Genomic DNA, 19335 nt, shown 5'->3' with positions numbered 1-19335 from the left:
TTAACAAATAATTTTAAAACCTACACTTGACCATCTAATAGAACTGATGCAAACACCTACTACATTCCGCAAATATACATTCGTTTGAACACCAAAGATACATATGCATGCCCCCTCAGCCCAAATCTGTTAAGACTCCCTCTTCTTCTTTTGAAGAGAGAAAATCTTAGAAACTCTTGTCATATCTTAATAACTTACTTCATGTTTTTTGTTTCACACTTGAGTTTCAAATAGTCTATCTATCCTTTTGAGAATATCCTTGCCCTTGTATTCAGAGCATGGTGTCATTTTCTCTGTGAAAGTAAATGCTAAATAGGTTATAAGCTTCATTAGTAATAGTGGATTTTAAGGTGATTGGAACCTTGGGAGAGCATATAGGGTTAGGATAGCTGAATCATTATAAAAGAACTTGCAACTTTCTTCCCTACTCTCTTTACTAGCTTGCTTCCATATTGGTGCTAATTTGCCCCAAGGTTGCATCAAATTTTGCAACTACACAGCAGATGGTTGAGTACTTAAAATATGTCATTTCTCCAATATATTGGCCTTCAAAAAATGTCCAAAGGAAAATCCACAAGCCCAAGTCCTGTCAACCACTTACAAAATCCATAGAAGCCCTATGATCTTACAGTACCAACTTCATGACATGAATTACAAAATCATAGCTCAAAATTGTTTGGAAGCACCTCATAAAACAATGGAGGTTCCTGCTGCTCCTTCAATTGCTTTGGTTTATCTTTTTTTGGTTGGTTTGGGGAGAGTTGGGAGGGGGATTGTTTTGGACTGTTAACTTAAAACTCCCCTAAATTTTACTGCAATAAGGAAAATCCAATGTTGTGTTAATTAACTAGGGCTTGGATTTCTTCCCTTTCGCTTCGGGAGCTGGCTTGTTCTGGAATGGTAGGAAAGTCTTCCCACCCATAAATGGTTGCAAAGCTTCAGGTATTTTGAGTCCATTTTCTCTTTGATAGTTCTCAAGAATGCAGCAAAGAGTCCTCTCTGTTGCTGTTAGGGTAGAGTTCAACAAGTGAACATATTGCTTTGCCTGTTCATTACCCTGCAGCAAACAAACATGCATTGAACAATCATACAACCGCAAAGGGGGGAAAAATCCTTCATACATACATAGAACGGATTCAGGTCATGCTATCAACAAAGATAAAGGAAAAACAATCATATTTAGCAAACGCTAAGTCTATTTTCCACTAACGTGGTGACACACCCCAACCATGTCTTTTAAACATGTTCTACAATTCTTTTTTAAAAAAGTTTCAAATGTTGGTACTATATTTGTACTGGCAAACCTACCTTACTCGCTACACATGCAATTTTTTTCAAAAAATGCTAGCAGAAAATACCCATTTTGTATTTTTCCCACAATTACAAAAAAAAAATGTAAATATAAGGTTTGGAGCAACTTGTAGTCTGAATTTATGTCTGATAAGAAATATGATGTTAAAATGGAGAAAAGCATCCTAGAGTGACAAAGTTCAACTCATGGAAGACAAATAGATATGGGAGATGAATTAAGGTTACATTTGATTTGCGGGAATAAGATGGAATACGAGAAATTTGGGACTAGAGGTAATAGTTATTCCTTGTCTTATTCCTTTTATTACAACCAATGTGGAATATAAAAGGAACAGGCATTTCCATGGTGAAATTTGGCAATAGTTATTCCTTGTCCATTTCTTGTTATAGATTCATAAAAAATTTTGGATTGTCATTTGTTTTATGACAGTATCAATTTTTTTTTTAATATAAACTATCAAATTCTTCATTCTATGAACTAAAACATAACCTAAGTTTATTTGAAACCATCACATCCAAAACCGTCAACATTGCCTACTTTTCCTATGTAGTCTTCTCTGCAAAGAATGCATGAAACTATTCACTTTAGTATTCACTTTAATTGCTGAATTTACACAGTATATATATACACAAGTCAAAAAAGTATTTATTAGATGGCACCAAAGGGATTCCAATCTGTCAAATTTACATAAGATATTGTATAAAATGCACTTTTCGATATGGTAACCCTCACATTTTTAGCATGGAACTCACTCATTTGTAATCAGGGAAATAGATGTGGAGCTCCTAAGAAACTAATGGCTATTTTTTTAGTTTGGAAAAACAGTACTAACCTTTTTCTGCCCATATCGAATTTCTAATCTTCTGGACTGGTAGTCTGTACAGTTGGAGCAGGACACAAGTTCTCTGTAAGTACTGGATGCAGGGAACCATGCTTCCAAATCATACTTCTTTGCGGCCGCATCATTCAAAGCACCAGAAACAATCACAACAACTTGATAGGGGATGTTTAGCTGTGATGAAGAAATTATTATTAGATTCCAAGAAATAACACATTACTTGATAGTCGGGTCAACATGGGGAACCCATTCACGAAAATTTCCCTCTAGAACGTAAAACACAGCAGACTAGAGTGGTCCACTGTTGGATTTTTTTTACTTTCCACCTATTCCTATTTTTTATTTTTCTTATTTTTGATTTTTGATTTTTTTTATATTTTTTCCATTCTTGTGTGTGAGAAACTGCGCCTGAGGGGGAGGGGGTGGAGATTTCTACATCCACTCCTCCCCCGACCCCTTTTTCTAGTTCTCCTGTTGAGTAAAATTTCAACTACCACAGCACCAGAGTTTATTGTTAGATTCCAAGAAATAACACATTACTTGATAGTCGGGTCAACATGGGGAACCCATTCACGAAAATTTCCCTCTAGAACGTAAAACACAGCAGACTAGAGTGGTCTACTGTTGGATTTTTTTTACTTTCCACCTATTCTTATTTTTCATTTTTCTTATTTTTGCTTGATTTTTTTTTTTTCTTTTTTCCATTCTTGTGTGTGAAACTGCGCCTGAGGGGGAGGGGGAGGGGGGCGGGAGGGGGTGGAGGTTTCTACATCCACTCTTCCCCCGACCCCTTTTTCTAGTTCTCCTGTTGAGTAAAATTTCAACTACCACAGCACCAGAGTTTACAAGCTGGCAGATTTATTTTGTGATGTGAGTCAGGATAATTTTTTTAAACATTATTGTCTTACCCTCTCCCTCTATTTTTGCTTTCAAACTAATAAGTTGGCACAATAATCATGGAAATGCATAAAAATAATAAATCCTATAGTTTTTGAAGCAATAAAAAATGGAAAATAAGATAAAAGAAACAAAATTGGAACGTCCTACATTCTGAGGACATCTTATACCATCTTGTAAAATTCCTCTGAATTTTTTATCATTTCTTCATGCATGTCCCAAGAGTCATTGCCATTAGGACTGGTAAGGCAGAACTGCTCCACTTTCTCAAACTGATGAACCCGGAATATTCCCAAAGTATCTCGACCATGAGAACCTGCCTCTTTACGGAAGCAAGATGAGTATCCAGCATATCTGGAAGAAGACATAATAGTTATGAGCAAAAACCACCACAAATCTTTAAAAACCATACATCCAACACTGGTTCACCAAAGAAAAACCTTAGGGGTAGCTGTGAAGGATGGATCCAATCATCTAAATGATAGGCACAGAGTGGTTGCTCAGCTGTAGCAATCAGGTATTTGTCATCTCCTTCACCAGTAACCTTTTGAACACCCAAAGAAGAAAAAAGTCATGTTAACCTTACAGAATTCTCAAATTTAGCTTATCTTTTCCATAAAACCCAGAGCATTTTAACATACAAAAAATTAGTAAAATCCAGGGGACAAATGTCAAAAGAAAAGCAACAAATGATTGCAGGAAAAATAATTTGCTTCAACGCACAAAGTTTGTTTTATCAACCACACAAGGAAATGAATACAATTTCTACATCCTGAAAATGAAAGTCACATTGAAGGAAAGCAAGAGAAGCAGCACTTGAGGCAATTTGTTTAATTGTTCACATACATCGAGTTTTCTTTGTAGATTAAGAGGGATGAAAAAGAAAAGAGAAAGGAAAATTACATGAAACTTTCCCTTCTGGTTTTGGGCCAACAAATTTTTGCTCTAAAAAATGTGATTTTGAAGGGAAAATTTTTAAAGCATGTTTATGCATGATAGTTAAAAGCACAAGGAACAATTTTTGCCTTCAAATTTTTAGTTTTTTAGTCATTTAATTTTCCCCTTTTTGGTACCTAGGGAAGTTTTATGATGGGTTCTAGGAAAAAGAGGTGTATGTAGTAGGTATACGAATGTCATTAAGGATATGTACGATGGAATAATGACTAGTGTTGGGAGTATAGGTGAAGAGATTAGAGAATTTCTAATCACAATAGGTGTACATCAAGGATCTGCTTTGAGTCCTAATCTTTTTGCTTTAGTGATGGATGAACTCACTAGAGTATTTAAAATGAGGTTCCATGGTGATACCTTGGATCTATTATGCATTACGACATTTTGATACATTGGATCTATTATGCAACTTGAAGGAGAAATTGAAGATGATGTAATACGTAGAGTTAAAGCAGGTTGGGTAAAATGGAGAAGTATTTTGCGCATGCTTTGTGATCAAAGAATGCCCTTAAAATTAAAAGGAAAGTTTTATAGGATGACTTAAGACCAGCTATATGCTATATGAATCCAAATGTTGTGTGACTAAGAAACAACAAATCTAAAATATGAAAATTGCTGAGATGAGAATCCTAAGATGGATGAGTGGTATAGCATTAAATGATAAATTAAGAAATGAACATATTAACAGTAAGTTAGGCATAGCTCTATAGAAGATAAGCGAGGGATGATTCAAATGATTTGAGCACTTGCATTGTAGGCCACATAATGCGTCTGTGAGAAGGAGTGAGTTAGTTATTTTGAGGGACAATAGAATGGGTAGGGGTAGAAATAAAATAACTTATAATGAGATAATAAGATTTAATAGCCCTGAATTTGTCGAAGGAAATTGTCCATGATCGCATAAATTGGGCAAAAAAGGATTCATGTAGCTGAGCCCACCCAGTGGGACTTAAGGCTTAGTTTGTTATTTTTCTCTTCACAAACAATGAAAATATTAAAATTTTCTCTCTTCTCCTTTCTTTCATGCATTTGTCAGTTTTATTTCATTTCCTTTCTCCTCTCTGGTAACTAACCAAACATTAGTCAAGTGGTAGCAATATATTACCAACAAGTCCACAAAGTATTACTCATTTGAGGGCCTATACCCTATATTTGCATTTGCAAAGCTGACTACCACGCGACTTTTACAGGAAGCAACTCATTTAATGAGTTAATATTAAGCTCAATGGGGAACCAAATGCCTCACGTGAGAGCTCTAAAGAAAACTTCCTGTTACAATATATTTTACATTCAAGACATTCAAAAGATGCAGTTCACTGCCTGATAACATCTTGGACAAACAGTAAAACTTCTAAAAACGTAAATTAATTATGAGTTCACCAACACAAATAAAATCTTATTGTGAGGCACCAACAATATGAAAATTTCCACTAGAATTTTCATTTCTATTTTGGAAAAAAAAAAAAAAAAAGTAAACTAGTTGTAAAACATGGATTTTTTTTAATGAAACTTTGGGAACCATTAATAGGGATGCTAATGCATGTTTAGAACTACATTACTGTAAATAAAACACAATTATATAGTAATGCCTGATTTAGAAAAATAAGCATGACTAAAAACTATAAGAACACTAAATACACCCCAACTAATATGAATGCAATTCATAAATTAAGTAAATATCATATTCAAAAAAATGCAGATATAAAACCCATTTGGAAATTAAAGGTCAAATAGAAAGTTGTTTTGGCTTTTTCACTTGAGATGGCTTATAATATAGTTGAAGACCTGTCAAAATTACCAAATTTATTGAAACACAAAATATGCATCAAAATTTTGCAAAAAAGGTACTATATTGAATTTCAATATTGGAGGATTTTGGAATTCAAAGATTCAATCTTAAAATGTTCCATAGACTATTTTTTTACCAATTTATTTCAATATTTTGATAAATTCTGAATTGTTCATAGAAATATCAAAGGAAATGCTGTAAAATGGGAACTGAAACACCCCTCACCACCCAAACCCCCTATTCCGTTTTCAAGACCGTTAAAACAGAAATGTTATTTGAAATTTTGATACATTCATGGAAACTTCAAACCACACATGGCACTGATGATCTGTCTTGATTTTAGAAATTTTACCTTGTAAAGTTCTTCATCAAACTGGGCTAACTGAGCACACTTTGCCATAATATCTTTTCTCATGAAGAATGGAGTTTGCAACATTGTGTATCCCCTTTTCTCCAAAAAATCAAGACCAAAATTAATCAAAGCCTGGTTAAGGCGTACACCATCACCTTTCAAGTAGAATCCTCTACCGCCCGCCACATTAGCACCTAGTATTTTAAAGATAAAGTTCAATTAAAATAAATACACCTGACTTCATGAGCAGGGGAGAAACAAATAAACGACGATGGAGTCAATCCCATAACATATGTCATAAATCTCTATCAATTATTGTAATAAACCAACAATTATTAAATTCACACGCCAAATTAAAGGATTGTATGCACCCATGTGAACGCTTTTATACTAGGAAGATAAATAACAATTTATCATATAAAAAAGATTAAAATCCAAATGATAGTCAGGTAGATCAAATTGTCATTGACCTATAAAACTGAATCTATATGCAAGTGTTAATTTCTCAATAAAAACTATGGATTCTATGAGAAAATTTATGGCACATGTTCAATTTCTAAGTTTGGTCACACTACACTCCAAACTTGCATATGGTGATGTTTTTCAATTTGATAAAACAATTGAAAATACAAGCAACCGCCCCTTAAGTTCCACCGGAAGGGGTTCTCTATGTCAATAATTTTTCCCCATTTTGCACAATCTAGGTAATACCTCAAAAAATTACACTCTTGAAATGCTATTAAATCCTTTTTATATGGCTATACTCTACTGGAATTTATTTTAGGTATGCCCCTCTACTCTCCTATATCATCTAAATTCAACCACTCTCTCTCATTAAAGTTCTACTTGGTCTATGTTGCAAGTGTCCAACCATTTTATTGCCCTCTCTTATTTCATGCGTGCAACTACTAGTTACTATGAATATGCCGAAGTTGTACTGCTCATCCACCTTAACACCCTCATTTTAACAACATTTACTTTTGTAATCTGTCATTGTTAGTGTTGAGATACTGGGTAAAACAAAAGACATAATCACAAATGATAGGTCTCTCCCTCTATTTAGAATATATGTCAAGTACATACCAGTGAACACAATATCCTTGCTGACTCATGCTTATTAACATAACAATAGCAGATACTAATTATACTAAATGATCAAAATAACAATTCAACATTCATCCCCAAGATGGAGCATAGATATCATATGGTCCTAGCTTATTACAAATGAATTTAACATAAGCACCTCCGAAAGCTTTAGTGAACAAGTCAGCAAGTTGCAAATCAAACTTCACATAAGCGGTTTTAATTAACTTCTGCACAAGTTTCTCCCGAACAAAGTGACAATTGACTTCAATGTATTTTGTTTGCCCAATGAAGATTGAGGAGGCAATATGAATAGCAACTTAATTATCACACATTCACACATCAATTTCATAGACTAATAATGTGAAAAACCCAGTTCTTCCACAACGTTCTTCAACCAAACAAGTTCACATGTACTGTGCCATGGCCCTATAATCTGACTCAGCACTTGACTTGGCCACCACAATTTTGTTCTTATTCTTCTAGGAAAGCAAATTACCAACAACAAAGATACAATACCCAGTTGTGGATCTCCTTCCAGAAGAAGACGAGGCACAATCTGCATCTTTTTTCTTTCAATAGCAAAAGAAATTCATATGATAGATTAAGAATGTACAATCAAGAGAAGAGACATCTCCTTGGTGAAAACTAGGGAACTCTAGAGAAACAAAAAAAGAAAACCAAAAAGTGCAAAGTACAATAAATGAAAATCAGCACTCCCTGAAAAGTCAACAAAGAATGTCAATCATGCTGAATATCCAAAGAACACATCCCCTTGAAGTTTCCATTACCCAAACACCAAAGAGAAGCCAAATAAAGGATCTTCTTCCACACCAACAAAAATGATAACTTCTTCCCTGAAAATATGCACCTGTTATGTTCCTTCCACAAAACCCAAAATACTGCAAATAGAGCACAATCCTGTAGCACTATTCCTTCCTTACTCCTACCAAACTCAACAAAAGAAATTGCCAAAAACTCCTCCAATGTGCTTGGATTGGCTCAATCTACATCTATATATCCATAAATATAAGTGTGACCCTAATTTTGATATAAGAGGCCTCTCCTAGGTGCACCTTTGAGATATCTCAAGATGTGAATTACAGCATCCTAGTGACTTATTCTCGGACATATATATGGTCAAGTGACTGTAAGATAATTCAACTTTACAACAAGTCTCTAATACCGTCCTAGGTTGGGCAACAAATTACACATCTGGCACTAACTTGCTATTAGGACCCATCATTGTATCAATAGGTTTGGATCCCAGCAACCCAATCTTATTCAAAAGATCAAGGACATACTACCACTTTGATAAAACGGTTCCTATACAAGATCAGGATACTTCTACACCCACAAAGTCTACTTCAACGGTCCCATATCTTTGGTTTGAAACTTAGTGGAAAATGTTTTAGGCCATGGATGCCTTGATAATTGTCACTAGTAATCATAATGTCATCCACATATACAATAATCAGCAACCTACCAAATGGAGTATGGTGAAAAAACACATAGTGATCTACTACACACCATCAGAATCCACACTTAAGTATTACAACACTGAAATGACCAAACCATGCTCATACAATGATTTCTAGAGCCGAAATCCTAACCCCCTTGAACAAGAAACCTAGGTGATCACTCAAAATAAACCTATAAAGACATTCTTCACATCTAACTGATGTAGAGGCCAATGACAAGTAGTGGCTAAAGAGATGAGCAAACGTACTGAGACAAGCTTATAATTGAAACTATACACCAAAGTATATCCCTTAGCAATTAGACGTGCCTTAAAACGAGGGATTAATCAATCAAGGCTGACTTTCACAATATATTACTTAGCAACAACCAACCACAGAATTATCAAGAGGAAGAGATACCAATTCCTAAGTATCATTTTCCTGCAATGCATTCATCTCTTCACCCTATTGCATTCTTCCATACAATGTGAGCTAAGGCTTCATAAACAAACTTAGGAGGAGCGACAAAAGAATAGTAACAAAACAATAATGACAAGAATTTATAGCGAAAAACAAGTTGGGCATGCAATGCTGTGTACATATACGATTATCTTTCTAGAAAGCAATGGGAGGATCAACATCGAGGGTAATGGGATCACTAGATAAGGAAACCAAAGGTGTTGCAGTAGAAACTAGAGGAGACTCTCTTCCCTTAAGCCACCATCATGAACACCCCTACCATTTAGGGCTATAACTACAATATCCTTTATAAGTACACCAGCAGCCCAAAAAGAAGCATCTTATAGCACAAGATTGACTTGGGAAGAAAAAAGAACATGATGATGCTTTCCCAACAACAAGACTCACACTCAGACTATACACGGGAATCAAAGTAGAACTAGTTGTTTTATCTTTTCCAACAAAGGATAACCTATGCAACAATGGATTTGGAGTGGTGTGGCATCAACAGCGTAGGTAATAGAAGGAGATAGCAGCTCAAAGTAGTGAAGTCCACCTGCTTCACATCCTCCTTCAATTGTCTTTCACATCTTCAAATCTTGAATGACCACAAAATCTAAGAACAACGTTAACAATTAATGGATTTGGTAATCTTGCTTACTGGTATGCGACTAAAAGGGAGCTTGACATTTGAAAATACACAAAACCAAAGGATGAGAGACTGAGAATGTGGGATTTAAAGTCCTAATTCCCTTAATGGTAGTGGTGGGCCCATTAGAGAGGATAACATGACTACATGAGGTAAGTTTTCAGAATACTATAGTGTAGAGAAGAAATTAGGTATACCTATTCACCCAAGGACTATGGCGAGAAATTCTAGATGACAAGCAAGCTATAGGGATACCTATCTGAGCAAGAGATGTAGTAGGAAGGAAACTTGATGGATGCTTGATACTACAAGAATTTGGAATATTCTCCCTCTATTATAGATATAGTACGCTGCTCCCGACTTGGGCTCGAGAGTGGAATGAGCAGTGGCTACATGGGCGACACTAGGTAGTTTACCACGGAGATCCCAACACTGCTCAATAGCATGACCTCCTTATCCACAATGAGTGCAGTTGCAAAGAGGGCCGCTACCTCATCCATCTCTTCCCCTAGGGCCACTTGAACCACCTTGAGAGCCTTTGCAACTACTTGGGTGAAATCCATAATCGCCCTATTAACAAAGCAATCCTCTCAAAGCAAGAGTTAGGGAATTCGTGCTAGAGGAAGCATGAAATATACGAGAGCAAACATTGAAAAAGTATTGCAACTCTACACTACCAAGTAGATGGGACCGGAAACCTCAAACTCAGGTTTCAAACCCGATAGTTATAGGTTACACAACATTAAACTCCTCATGGATACACTTCTTCTCCGCAACTCTATGACACTCCTATCTCCCTGTTGTAACTGAAAATCTCAAAGGATAGATTGTACATACTCGTAATGTTATTGGAATACAAGAGCTTGACAATCCCAAATCTCCTTGCATACATCTAGATGCATGCACATCCATACAATTTGAGGTTCCATCGAGTTCCATAAGAGGGGAACAATCAATGTGTGTTCCTGAACCCACACTTCTTTACTTTTATCATCAAAACGCCTAGATTGGAACAACTGTGGTAGATTTACCTAATCTTGTCAAATAAGCCTTAACAGCCTTAGACCACTAAACATAATTCTTTCCATCAAACTTTTCGGTTGTTGTTCGTGCCAATGATGAAGAGAACATGCTTTTAGAATTCATGGACTCCATCCCAACACTGACAAACTACAAACAAGGTGAGCAGCCAAAACAACCAGGACAACCACAAACAAAGTGAACGACTAAAACAACCACAAACAAATCACCAACAACTTGACATTACACAGCCACAGCCCACAAAAAAACAACATACAAGCACTGCCACTGCCCCAAGAAACTCACCATTGACCTTAATAGTACTAAACAACAACTAACAACTTGCCACGAGCAAACAATAGAAAATTGTTGGATTTTTTTTCTCTTTTTTTTTTTGGGGGGGAGGGGGGGGGGTGGCTGGGGGGAAGAAATATCAACCAAATTAGGATGGGAAGATGTCTCACGCACCAATGCCACCTGGGGTCAGAGCTGCCGTGAATCAGCAGATGTGTGGGGGTGCTCAAGGACTCCTTTGGCAATGGTATTTCACAAACCTATAGATAAAAGAACAGAGGGTTTTGTGACTATCCAGCTGGTTTTGAGAAATATGGAAGGACTCTTGAGATTCGGAGAAGGGCACAGGATGTTTCTGACAACTGTTGAGTTTTTCAGCAATTCCTGGACTGTTTTCTAAGCCATAAAGAAGCAGTTGGTCCTCTTACAATGAAAAATTTTCATAGGATGATCAGGTTTATGGTTTGATTTGAAGATAGGGTTTGAGTTGGATTAGGGGTGTATTCAAATCGAGCCAAGTCAAAACAGTAATTTAGATTAGTTAATATCATCCACAAACAACACACAATATGAAACCTCACTTTGGGTGCGCATACTGAGTTCATACATAAATAGAACAAAAAAATAAGGACTCAAAGAAAATCTTTGATGTGCCTATAGGCCCTATACCTCCCTCTTCTTATAGCATCTAACATCAACTAATCACTCTTTCATCACTGAAGTATTGTTCAGTCTACAAAATAATGCTTACTATGGATATGCAAGTGCCGAATCCATCTTCACCGACATTTCTCTTATTTTCTGCAAGTACTACTACTAAATTACCATTACTATATTTGAGTTACACTGCTCATCCATCTTAAAATCCCCATTTTTAACTACATTTACTTTTTGGATGATTTATCTGTTAGCTGCCAAATATTCTGCCCCACACAACAGAACCAGCATTAAAGCTATCTTATAAAGTTTTCCTTTATTTTAGAGGTGTCTCACAATCATACAAGAAACCAAAAGAACTTTATATTTTTCCCAACTTCTTTTTCACTCACTTTTTTAATTTCTCATTCTACTTGCATTATAGATCCAAGCTAATGAAATCTACTACTCATACGAATTTCTTAACCATCGAGTTTAACATTTTCTTCGTTATTGCAGCCACGGTTACTAAAATTGCATTTTATGTGTGTTATCTTACTCTACTCATCTTGAAATGTTAGATTTTAAAGATTCTCTCCATAGTTAAGTTACACAATATCATCCAAAAACAACATACATGGAGTCTCAAATATGCATACAAGTTCACAAAAAAAATTTAGAGAAAAAGAAAAAGCCAAAAATCTTAGGACTAAAAAGAAAACTTTTGATGTACACGTAAATTCCATTATTTCTCCCCAGTAGTCCGAACCCTTGTCCTTTAGTCTTTGCTTCATCATTAGACATGTTAAATAGATCAAGATGGGTTGGGTCATTAATAACCCATTTATCCATTTATGATCAGTTTATTAAAAATAATTTGACCCATTTATGACCCTACCCATTGGCACATGGATCAACCAACTTATCTATTTAATTTTAAAGCATTCAAAGTCAATTGTAAATATCAGGTGAAATTAATTATAGTTCCAAATGTTATCCATCTCCCACCATCCTTGAGGGTTATTCGATCTATGTCTCAAATGTTATCATTGCACATCTCCCACCATCTTTGAGGGTTATTCAATCTATTGCTCAATTGAAAATTATTGTTAAATAAACGTAATTAAGTATTTGAATTTCAAATGATAGGCATAGTCAATATTATAACTACGTACGTATATAATTACATACATATCTAAACCAAACCAATTACATAATTAAGTACATGCATGTTAATTGGTGTGGATAACTAAGCCAAAACAATTACGTGCATACACAATTACGTAATGACATATACATTCGAACACCAAACTATCCATAATTACAAAATTATGTACATATATGATACATCTTCGAGTTGTTATGTAGTTTAATTTCAAATGGTGGGTCTTCGAGTTGTTATGTAGTTTAATTTCAAATGGTGGGTTCAGCCAATATTATAATTACATACCTACAAAATTACAGACATATCTAAACAGAACTAACTACGTAATTGTGTACATGCATGCATGCATATTAATTAGTTTGCCTAACCGAACCAAAATTATTGTGTACACATATAATTGCATAATTACATACATATTTGAACCAAGGTGTCCATAATTACAAAATTATGTATATAGATCCAAATTATAGTATTGACTACGTAACTAATTATATAGTTTAATTTCAAATAATAGTTGTATCCAATAATATAATTACATATCTATATAATTATGGACATATCTTAACCAAACCAACTTTGTTACGTACATGCATGCATGCATAGTAATTGGTTTGCATAGTCAAACCGAACTAATTGTGTACACTCATAATTGCGTAATTATGTATGTGTTTGAACTGAATTGTCCATAATTATAAATTTATGTACATGGATTCCCAGACTATAGTATTGATTATGTAATTATACACTTTAATTTCAAACGATAATTGTATCTAATACTATAATTACATATTTATATAATTACAGAGACATATTTGGTTCGTAATTACATTCATGCATGCATATTAATTGGCTTGGATAACCACACCGAACCAATTACGTACATTCCAAATTGCGTAACTACGTACATATTTGAACTGAGATATCCGTAATTATATAAAACTATGCACATAGATTCCAAATAATAGTATATTACGTAATTATGTAGTTTAATTTCAAACGATAGGTGCAGCCCACATAGTTAAATACCTACATAATTACGGACTTATCTAGACCAAATAAATTACATGATTACATAAATGCTTGCATGACAATTGGTTTGGATGAACAAAATCAATTACGTACATAAATACTAACGTAAATATTACATAAATATTTGAACTAAACTATCTATAATTATGTTACAAATACATAGATATCCAAATTATAATATTAATTATGCAATCATAGTATGGTTGAAATGTGGTGGACTGAATAGATTACTAATGATTAATCAAGTTGGAAATTTAAATAGGTTGATGGATTAAGCGGGTACACTCATTTTTATTCATTTAATTTTTGGATGGGTCGCCCATTATGACTCATAAAATTACATGGGTGTACCCTAACCCAATTATTATGCTGCATATGGGTGGATTAATGGGTATGGATTGTAATTGCCACTACTAATTGCTCAGATTCTTAATGACCTATATATACCAACGTACTCACTTTTAGATAAAACAAAAGTTCCCAAATTCTAGTCACTTAGACACACTTAATTAAAGAATAACATTTTTAGTTTTGGCCATCAAACTTGAGTAAAATATGTTACACCAAAAATAAAAAATTATAAAACTGCAATTGATTTAAAACAAATGTATAATACACAACTAAAGGGAGATGTACAATAAACCACGGCCAATTTATACTGAAAATATATTAATCATTCTAAGCTCTAACTTCCAAAAAAGGGACCAGCCTTTAGAACTGGACAATCTAAAACAACACATTCACATTAATACCTTTCTTTATATCTGCAATTCCAAGTAGCTCAACAAGCTCCACATGATTTCTTAATTTCGGTTCTGTTCGTTTCTCTCCCCAAGATCGAATTATTGCATTGTTGGCCTGCAAGTATAAATTGAAAAGGGAGCTACTAGTAGATTCTGAGCAAACACTAGACCATAGTTGTCAAATCAGGTTTGAATTGTGAATCAAAATCTTAATTTTGTGAATCAAGAATCAAGAATTGAACCGAGTTGTGAATGTGTACTTAAAACGTTGTACAATGATATATATATATATTAAAAATGAAATATATAGATGAAAATTGAACAATCTTGTACCCTAATATAACATCTATGTATGGATGAAAATTATGCCATTTATTAGACACTTGAAAAGTAAAAAGTGACTTGCCTTTGAAATGTCAAATTGTTAAAAATCTCCATGTCTAAACACTTCAATTTTCAGAAAAAACTATTCTTGATGAGAATCAACAAAAGGGAGAGCTCATGGAATTGTAGAACTCAATAAAAAAGTTCTCTAAAAAATTTTTGAAATAAAAAGAGAGATAAAAGTATAAACATTTGTTTATTTTGGTTCTAAAGGCCCTTGGAAAAAGCTTTAAGGCTTTTTCGTTGTAAAAAGTAGTGAATTTTTGAATTTTTAAATACATGGGTTCAAATGGTAACCAACAGGCTCATTAGGATTTGTGTCGGATGCAATGCTCACTGAATATGCTACTGAACTGAATCGAGAACTGTACAATTTTGACAACTATATTAACTACCATGAAAATGAACAAAATGTACCTCATCATTGCTGACTGGTACTGAATCATGCACAAGATTTCCGACTGTTTCCAATATTGAATATAATGCTGCTTTGGCCTCCTGAACTTCAGCATCTTTCTTCGCTGTTGATTGCTTGTTCTCATCAGTGTTCTTTATCATTTGAGTTGCATCCTCACCCGCCTTTTGCAAACCAGAAAACCCCAAGTATTAGACCAATAATAATAACAAATGAACAAAGCACATAAAAAGGTTAAGCTTCAAAGAGAACAAAATCCATAGATAAAAAAAAGCATTCAAACTGAAATTTTTAATGTTTGATTTCTGTAAAGCATAGGTTGGGCAGTGGTTATGGATGGATAATACAATGGAGAAGTTGCAGAATCTCTGCCTTGTTCTGGTTCGGAGAAATGATTCTGACATTTTGAATGGGCTTTTTAAGTGCCCTCCACATGATATGTTCTCATGTATGCCCCCTCTGCACAATGTATACACTAAACACCATGACAGGTACAGTAGGACAGTGAAATTCCATGTTCAAGACAACTCTATCCAAATAAGACGAGAAGGAGTTGCTTTGCGATTAAAGATCCTAGCATTTCCTTCAGTCCACAAAGTCCAAAACAGGGTGAAGACAGCACACCTCCATAAGGCCAGCCCTTTCTTGCCCCTCCTAAACCTCTGTATGGCACCACCAAGACAGTATCAACAGTTTGAGGGAGCACCACAGACACAAAAAACTGAAGATAAAAGGGCCCAAAGCTGCTTCACAACAGTGGAGAAACAAGTGGTCAGTGGTTTCATTTGACTCAGAACACATGGAGCAAATGACAGCCTTATAAGGTCTCCTTGCCTGCAACAAATCATTGGTATTAAGCCTACAAAGAGCCAAAGTCCACATGAAAGCCCTAATTTTTAAAGGAAACTTTATCTTCTTGACGAAATTATCCAAGGGGAAAGAACAAGGACTCGAGGAGTTCATGAGCTGAGAGATCGACAAAGAGCCAAAAGAATCTCCACCCAAATCCTCGAGTCATTTCTCACTTGGGGAGAAGAGTATCAGGCATTCTCAACAAATTAATCAAGTCATCTATATTTAGCCTATAAAGGGCCAAAGTCCACATGAAGGCCCTGATTTTTAAACTAATTAAGTATCAAGCACTCCCAACAAATTAATCAAGCCATCAACCTCTCACTCATAGAGATTTCCAAAAAAATGAAAATCCCGAAAGAGAGAGCCCCCCTCCAACTGGCGAACTATGTAATATGGACAGTCCAAATATGCAGGGAACCAAAGACTCCACAAAAACCTCTCCCACCCAAATATCCTCTCAGGGTCGAATGAGATTTCAATTTCCATCTTGGGTGCAAGTAAGAAGCTAAGGTAGAATAAGTAGGCTACCTGAGATGAATTTCCAACACTTGCAAGAGAAGCATTGTCGCTTCCTCTGGTATCCCACACTTTCTAATGCAAACCATATTTGCTTCTAATTACCATGTGCTAAAGGGTGTCAACCTCCAACAGAACCTGCAAAGCCATTTTCAACTAGAGCAATGTTTTTTATACACACCACATTCCCAAGGCCCCTAACAAGATGATCTCTCTTACCCTCCCCACTCCTAAGTCCTAAACATAAAAAATCCCTCATAATCCTCTCCAAAGCATTTGCCAACCAGGCTGGGATCTTAAAAAGAGAGAAAATAAATAGGAATGTTAGAAAGTGCAGCCCTAATAGGAGTAATGCAACCTCCTCAAGATAAGTAAGCCCTCTTCCAATCCCCCAACCTACTACCCATTCTCTCCACCACAAGGTCTCAAAACAAGGAAGAATTAGGGTTGCCTCTAAGAGGGAAACCTAGATAATTAAGAGGCCACTCCAAAATGTTATTGTCGACAAAGGGATGGGTTGCCTCCAAGCAGGAGACCCATATAAGTAAGAGGCTGCTCCAAAAATGTTATTGTCAGACATAGGGAATGGAAAGGAGCTTCATTGTAAATTTGTAATTATTATTTTTTCATTTTTTTCAGTGGATCTCTTATCCTCTGCCCCCCATAGACTCTCCTCCTTCCTTTTAATCAATTTATTTCTCTACCAGGAGAAAAAAAAAAAAAAAAGGTTCAATTTAACTAAAAAGACATAATTTTCTTTCAAAATTAAACAAAAAGCAAACATGATGAGGCATTTAAGTTCAATACAAAAGAATTCCCAAATATTATAAATAAAAATTTTAAAATAATTTTAAATACAAAAAGAAGTATATTCAAAGATAAATAAAGAAAAGGGTCAAGAACATCAACACCCTATCTAGTTGAGAAAAGTGCAGAGAAGAGAGAAGAAACTTTTGAGAAAGAAGAGAAGAGACTCCACTTAGTTTGATTTTGTGTGTGTGCATATGTGCGCACGTGTGTGTGTGTGTGTGCGCGCGCGCACGTGTGTGTGTGTGCGTGCACGTGTGTGTGTGTGTGTGTGTGCACGCACGCTTGTGTGTGAGAGAGAGAGAGAGAGGACAGAAACCTACAAAACAAAAAAAAACAGGGGGAAGTGGCACTATTTTAAGACAAATAACTTTGTATGAGTTGGTGTCCCCAACCAATATAGAAAATGGTGAACTTTGATAACAGTCATTCCTAGACTAGTCCATGTTGGTTGCAATACACCAACTTTAACATACTTATTTTCTTTAAAGCAGCACCAATTTTATTTTGTAAACTATCATCCTCCTACAGTTCTACACAAAAGCTATTAATTCATTTCCACCACCCTATTCCATTTCAAAAACCAAAAATACAATACAATTACAATGGTAACTAGCTACTTTGCAAAATGCTTCAGTCTTTTGACTGATTTCTATCCAAATCTCTCAAATTTGGGAGAAAAAAGTAACATTTTTCCTCTCTTTTTTCCTTCCACCTCTCCACTTCTTTTCTCATCTCTACTCTATGTCAACCAAAAAATAGATGTGGGAAGAATTTCTCCTCCTCTACTTCCCCCAATCAAAGAGTATATACTAATAAATTCAGTATATCAAAGGAGAAAAACAAAAATACAATCACAAAAAATTTACGAGCTAACAAATTTTTTTTAAAAATAAGATAAAATAAACAACTACTATAAACTGAAAGTCGACAACACATAAACAACTAAACAAATAAATTTTTATAGAGCTAAATATTACAAAGCAACACAAAAATAAATTATAACGCACGATTTTGAGACGAGCGACTTCTTTGTTGATCTTGTTGAAATCCTTGCGGAGATTGTCGAGCTCGAACTGAACTGAAGTTACCAAAGACAAAGGAAAGTTATTGCTTTGTTTTGTTAACGAGAAATTGAGAAAAATAAAACCTTATATTTCCGCACACTACACTATCATAAAAAAATCTTGACACATCAGATTTCTTTGAGGCAAGACTAGCACTTAAAATTAAGGCTTGAAATTTCACTTCTCCTTTTTCTTATCACACATTTTCTGGGGAAGCAAACAGAGAAGGGGGAAATGGCTAATACTTACGCTGACGCCATACTTTGTCAAGGCGGATGACCTGATCGACGAGATCGACGTTGGCGAAGCGGCGACGTTGGGATTCACGGATGCGCTCTGGGTTGTGGCCCTTGTCTTCTCTGAATAAATTGATGTCCAACATCTCTCTCTCTCTCTCTCTGCGGGGGGGAATCACAGTACCAGTCTGAGAAGAAGAATGGAGGCGGAAGCGTCGAGGAAGAAGACGAGAGCGAGCTCCGATGGTGTGGTTGTGTGTATTCTGCACATAAACCTTTTAGGGGCAGGGTCTGACGTTCGGGCAATGTTCGGAGCAAGTTCTTGACCCGACCCGGCCACCTTGACCTTTCTAACTTAGGAAGGTAACAAAAAGCGAA

At 35.4% G+C, this 19335-nt stretch overlaps 1 protein-coding gene across 1 annotated transcript; it reads right to left on the bottom strand.

Annotated features, from left to right (window-relative positions):
- Positions 1-507: 507 nt before the first annotated feature.
- Positions 508-19282, bottom strand: LOC131152680 (serine--tRNA ligase). Its single transcript, XM_058104481.1, has 9 exons — positions 18971-19282; positions 18665-18735; positions 15479-15640; positions 14687-14792; positions 6140-6333; positions 3488-3591; positions 3218-3401; positions 2145-2324; positions 508-1057 (listed from the first exon to the last, which is right to left on the bottom strand). Exons 1-9 carry the CDS (start codon positions 19101-19103, stop codon positions 848-850), a joined length of 1344 nt encoding a protein of 447 aa, XP_057960464.1. The 5' UTR covers positions 19104-19282; the 3' UTR covers positions 508-847.
- Positions 19283-19335: the final 53 nt, after the last annotated feature.

This window comes from Malania oleifera, chromosome 4 (genome assembly GCF_029873635.1).
Source record: "Malania oleifera isolate guangnan ecotype guangnan chromosome 4, ASM2987363v1, whole genome shotgun sequence".
In the NCBI taxonomy this organism is placed as follows: domain Eukaryota; kingdom Viridiplantae; phylum Streptophyta; class Magnoliopsida; order Santalales; family Ximeniaceae; genus Malania; species Malania oleifera.
Note: the sequence above shows the minus strand (reverse complement) of the source record. Positions and strands in the feature narration are given on the sequence as shown.